General features: G+C 37.7%; 1 protein-coding gene across 1 annotated transcript; it reads left to right on the top strand.

Moving 5' to 3' along the window:
- The first annotated feature begins 3,678 nt into the window (after positions 1-3,678).
- On the top strand, positions 3,679-5,286 carry LOC128548897 (uncharacterized). The gene has a single exon (XM_053524512.1). It carries the CDS (start codon positions 3,679-3,681, stop codon positions 5,284-5,286), a length of 1,608 nt encoding a protein of 535 aa, XP_053380487.1.
- Positions 5,287-6,058: the final 772 nt, after the last annotated feature.

Genomic DNA, 6,058 nt, shown 5'->3' on the forward strand with positions numbered 1-6,058 from the left:
TTACGGCGCCAGTCGCATGATCGAAAATATCTCGTTCTATAGTAGCCGAGTGCTTCAGCTGTTTTGCAATTTGTTCCCTCATATCAGGGAACCGTTCATCTATGATAGTTGCTATTCTCTTTCAATTGTCGGTCGAAGCGTATCTTCCATATTTCTCGCGCATCCCTGTCTCCCTCCATACCATTTGTAATTCCCGGCCGATACGGGACGTTGGCAATTTATTCCCAGACAAGGTTTGCACAAGCCGGGCGATGACATACCTTCGGCATGCGACATTGAATGTCTTTTTCCTTCATAGTTCGCAAATAACTCATGATTTGAGGATGTTTAAACAATTCATTAAGATGAACGGCCGCGATTTGATTGGCCTTTCGGTCAGCGTTTACTATTCGGGCCTTTCGTCTTAGTTTCCCAAAGGGAGCGCTTCATACCCTGGAGAGCCCTCTTGCATTGATGAAACTCTTTCTTTTAGATAGATGAATTTTTGGACATATAAAATCAAACTATAGCCCCACGAAGCCTACTTACCTTCATGCTTAATATAGGCTTCTATTTTTGTCTGGGTCAACTATGACCTTCGGGTCTCGTGTGTTTAAAAACACAATATCGTTCCACAACCCTTGAATATTCAAGGGCCCTCTCATAGAAACAGTCACCGCCCCCTGGAAACTTTCTTGATACTTACACCATTGCCAAGTTTTTTTTGTGAAAGACCTTTTCGTGGTAACTCAGGTTTTAACAGTAAGTTGGACGAAGATTAGTTGTTGGGAGATACATTTTCAGATGCTTCACGGGGACGTCCCTGACGGGACTCACGTCCCAAAGAAGCACTGTTTGTAATGATATGTCCGGGATTTACACGTTCGGGACTGGGGGAAGGGGAACGTGATGTATTATGAGGTCCATGAATAAACACACTGCTTGACGAAGGCCGGAAACGCATCCGACGTAGCGGACTACGTGACTGACTTGAGGAATCATGAAGTCTCCGACGTCCCTTAGTCACTGTTTTAGGACAACGTCCAGAACGTGATGTCGCCTGATTGTTAAAGGCGATCTCATGACATCAAAGTATAAAGATCGCACAGAGATCTGTTACCGTCCAGCAAAAGGACGTTACAGGCCTCGCCTTTTTAGCCTTTTTCTCTGGACTTGTATGCAGTTCAACAGTGCACATTCCTTAAGTGCAGCGGAACGTCTGCCGTTATTGAGAGGCAGTCTCTTACAGGGCACACCCTGTAAGTCATGCCCCTGTAAGACGTCCTGCCCTGAAGGCAAGCGTAATTGGCAAAAAAAGAGTCTACATTTACACTTAGACCCCATTTCCTCTCTGTACTCCGATGACATTGGTTAGCCGCAAAACAACGGCTTTGCAAACAGGGCATTGGTATATTTTACGACCTGTGATAGTCCTCTCACTATCAATTTTATTACCCAGATATTGAATGTACCACATAGCCCCATGTGGTTCTGGGACGATCTGTGTATGAAAAGAATTTGAACCACTGCCTTACCCTTGCATGATCGTATGGCGCCATATAACTTATACTGTGTTGGTGCGCCGTAAAACCCAAATAAATAAATAAGAATGTACCCCATGATCCTAAAGCATCAGAAAATATAACAAAATAGAGAAAAGTGGAAACTTCACAGGTCGCTCAACACGACAAAAACGAAAATGTTGCAGGCTCGGTTTGATTGAGCCTGTTCATGGACGGTAGTGGAAATGCATGCTACCGTCCACGCCCTCTAGCCCCGGGTTGAGTAGAACTCAACATTTACACATGCTAAAACAAAACAAAACAAAAAACAAAGCCATCATGAATGACCCAATTTAGTTCATACCTACACTCAACAAACCTTGTGGCAAGACCTACAATCTGACTTTTATATAGATTACCTTGCCTTTCGTAATATTTTAACATTTAAGCTTGAAACCTCTAAAAACAAGATCTTTGTTCATACACCCGGGGGCATTATACTGCGTTTTTTGTTGTTTTTGTGTGGTTTCTTATATTTTTTTCAAACAGAATTTTTCAATAGTCTTACGCTAAATGTTTATACACCTTTCGTATTTTCAAATGATCGTCCCCTGATAATTGTATTAAATCAAAACTGCATGGAGCACATGAAACTGCAATCATTTGTCCAGCAAGCCTGCCGGTTAGTTCAGTAGATAGATCACAAGACTATGAATAGAAAGGTTTGAGACATTCACCCTCTAAGTATACGTTATATGGTAATTTGTCATCAAATGTTAACAGTTAGGAGTTGAGGAATCCAGAACACTTGTTTTGTTAACTGACCTCCGTATAACTGAAATAATGCTGAAAAACAGTGTTAAAGTCAATCTGACGAAAATTAATCATGTTAACAAGTATGAACTAATAAGGTTTTGCGTATTTTTCAAGAAGGCATAGTAACTCAGGAAAATCGGGTTTATTAAATGTAGCGTTTCCTGTGAATACGTTTATGTCTTTATATCTCCTTGGAGAAAGCATTAGAAATGACTGATCGTGAATTCATTTTCAAAATTTTAAACTGATGTACATGTATAACTTACAGTCTGTTTTACGTGTAACTGTATAGTAAAGATATATATTTGCAACAATACTGAATGTCGCGTGTCTCCGTACAAAATACCACCCGTTGTGCGACAATGACCCTGACAGCAGTCCGTACTATATAAGCATTTTCAAAGGAAAAAATAACTGTACCTATCCAAAGAGTGCTTGGTGGATCCCGATTGAAAGATCCGAGATATGCCCAACATTGTCATTGTTATGATTTTGCATGAACATTTCAAATTTATACGAATTTATTTGTACCAGTATTACCTACTTGTAAACTAAATCTTTCAAGCATAAATGTTATTGCATGAAATTTCAGATGTCAGACGTATATTGTAAAATCAAAGTATCTAAAATCCATGCCAAAACCTATAAAATATCAAAACTTTTAAATTAATACCATTTAAATTATTATTTTGAAAATATGAGATAACTAGTATTGTCCGTAAGTATTGACCTGGCACTTATTAATCTTCGCCAATATTTTCGGACGTTTTCGTTAATTTACGCAATATTTGTATCCTGAAAATATCTATATTACTAGAAGTTACATATACAATTAACCAATGACACAATTTTTTTTCTAATTTTAATCATGCATTCATGTAAGTTGCATTTAATAACAGAAATGTTAATAAAATTAAGAACGTTTTTCTTGAAAATCCGTTTATTTACCACTGACTATTTCATTAAGTAATCATGACCAATCATGATAAAATCAGCATGAAAAGCATTTTATTGAAACGTATTTACGTGTTTAATAGATGCTTTTTCATCACATTTTTCACGTGCTCAGGTCTGGGTCAGAACAGCTAGACCTCTGCACGAGAATTCTTTTGTTAACAGTTTTTCAGAAAAATATAGACCTCTGTCTAACAAAGGAAGAGGTATGTAAGTGGAATAAATTAATCTATATAAGCTATATGTTTATCAGTACTTTTGTAGGAAATGCAAAAGTAAAAATGATATAAGCTAAATCAATATCATTTTCAGAAAATGTCTTTGCTACGTCTTATCAGTCAGAAGTACTTTAAAAAGGCAATGCGTGCGACTTTTAATTGTTTTATATGTTTAAACTTGTAGACATTGAATATGATTACATGCCAAAATGGCTGGGAAATATCAGGTAAATAAAGTTAAACATTTGGTTTGTATTTTTGAACAAAACAACGTAAAATCAAAAAAGGAGAAAAGAAGTTCTGAATTGACAGTAGTTTCAAGAAGCAGTGCGGAAGCAGTTCTATGTGACCATTGTCTGTTTGGAAAAACAGAACAAGAAGCTGATGGATTTTGTAAGACGTGCCTAGAATATCTATGTAAAAGATGCGTTCAAGAACACGTAAAGGCAAAGCTGACAAGGGAGCATTCTTTAATCAGAAACAATATTCCAAAAGAAGATGCTGAAGTTTTAAGAAGAATGAAAACAATGGTCTTCTGCATTGAGCACCCCGGGCAAACAATTGCTTACCACTGCCAAGAGCATGATGAATATACTTGCTACTTGTGTAAGGAGAATAATCACAAAGAATGCAAAGCCACATCTCTAATTCGGTCAGGCCAATCTAACTCTGATGGAACGAGCAGTATCTTTGAAAGATTATACACAACGAGAGACAAGGTACGTTCGTTAAAGGATGTAAAGGAAACACGCATTAAAAGTCTTTTACAAGAAAAGCACCAAATCCAAAGAGAGCAACATGGTTATTTTCAGGAATTATCAGAATCAATTGCTGAATGTGTAAAGAGGGAAAATTCAAAGTGTGAAGAGTTGGTTGGAACAATGGTAAAAGATAGTACGAACAAAGTGAATGAGTGTGAAAAAATTGAAGAGAATGACATATGCCAAAAAGAGATGCTAGAAGCAGCGATACAATACTGCAGCGATGATAATTTGGCTCTTATTACAAGGATGATTGAAAGAAAAATGGATACGCTTGAAGGAAAAATCAATTGTTTAGAACAGGAAGGCAGTGCTCAGATCCGTTTCTGTAAAAATGATTCTTTGTTAGATAATTTATCTGTAGGAACAGTGACTGTATTACACAATAAAAGTGATACATCTTCGCGAGAGCAAGTTGAACTAGCGAGTGACGAAGTAGAAATAGCGAGTCTCGAAGAAGACATAAGGAATGACGAAGTAGAAATAATACAAACTGTAGACCGAACATATGTACCACATACAGGAGTGGCAAGTTACGTTTCTCAACGCAGGACTGACATAGATTGCAATATAAGACTAGGCGATGACTACCATACATGTTCAGTGTGGGGCTTGGTTGTTTTTCCAGACGGACGTTTGGTTTTGATTGACAACGCAAATCTTAAAATGAAACTGTTCACAAAGAAATTTAACTTTGTATGCGCCGAACCAGTACAAGACCACCCTACAAGCATTTGCTACCTAGGGAGAGATATTGTTGCTGTTGCTTTTGGAAAATCAACACATATCTACACTTATTTTATTGGGGCACAATCAATATATCCATACAGGACTTTAAAAACAGACGGGTTTTTCTGCCGAGGACTTGCGTTTTATAGGGACAACGCTGTTGCGGCAATTGTGTCAAATAGAGACATATTGAGGACAGTTCAAGCGGATGACGACGTTAAAGTACACGTTTTTTATTTAAGGACGTCATGTACACAAATCATAAGGTATTTCGAATCAGTAGAAGGAAATGACTTGTGGTTTAGAGATCCTAAGGTTTGCAGGTAAAAATGTAATGCTGATTGCGGACTCACGTATTGTTCACTGTTTCGATTTGATCGGTGGAAGAAATGGTGAAAAAATTGTAGAGCAAAGATGGTATTACAGGTTGGCTGATGATGCTTGTCACGTAACGAACGATGGAAAAAGTGCTTTTATATGCGAAAGACGAGGAAACGTGCATCAGGTCGCGTTGGACAATTACCGATACAGTGCTAAAATCATTTCAAAAATTGAAACACCATACTCGTTATCAATGGACGAAGGACGAGGTCGTTTTATCATCGGTTACTGCGAGAACGATTCAATCAAAGTGTTCAACTTTAGGTATTCTGAACATTCAGATAGGATCACTATTGTCCCATGGAAGACTGTTGAGCGGAGGTAATGTGTCGACCGTGGCGAGAAGTTTGTCAATAACAAAAGAGCAGCAAACTTACTAGTTTCGATGGCTTCATATAATTTCATTTTAACTTTACAGTGATCAACAGAATGAAAAAAAAAACACTTGAAAGATGACAAATACTGTTTTACAAGTGCTTCGCTTTGTATTTCAAAGGGGGGGGGGGGGGGGGGGGGGGGGGGGGGGGGGCAATCACATTTAATCACCATCTTATAGCTTTTCACTTGTTTTGTATATTCTGTTGAGATTAAATTAAGAACAAACAAACAAAAAACATTGCATACATTCCCCTAAAAGAAATGTATTTATATTGAATGTTATAAAACTTTGTAAATACCTACGTTTTTAGCTACGCTGTTTAATAGAAATGTATTAAAA

Source organism: Mercenaria mercenaria, chromosome 2 (genome assembly GCF_021730395.1).
Source record: "Mercenaria mercenaria strain notata chromosome 2, MADL_Memer_1, whole genome shotgun sequence".
In the NCBI taxonomy this organism is placed as follows: Eukaryota; Metazoa; Mollusca; class Bivalvia; order Venerida; family Veneridae; genus Mercenaria; species Mercenaria mercenaria.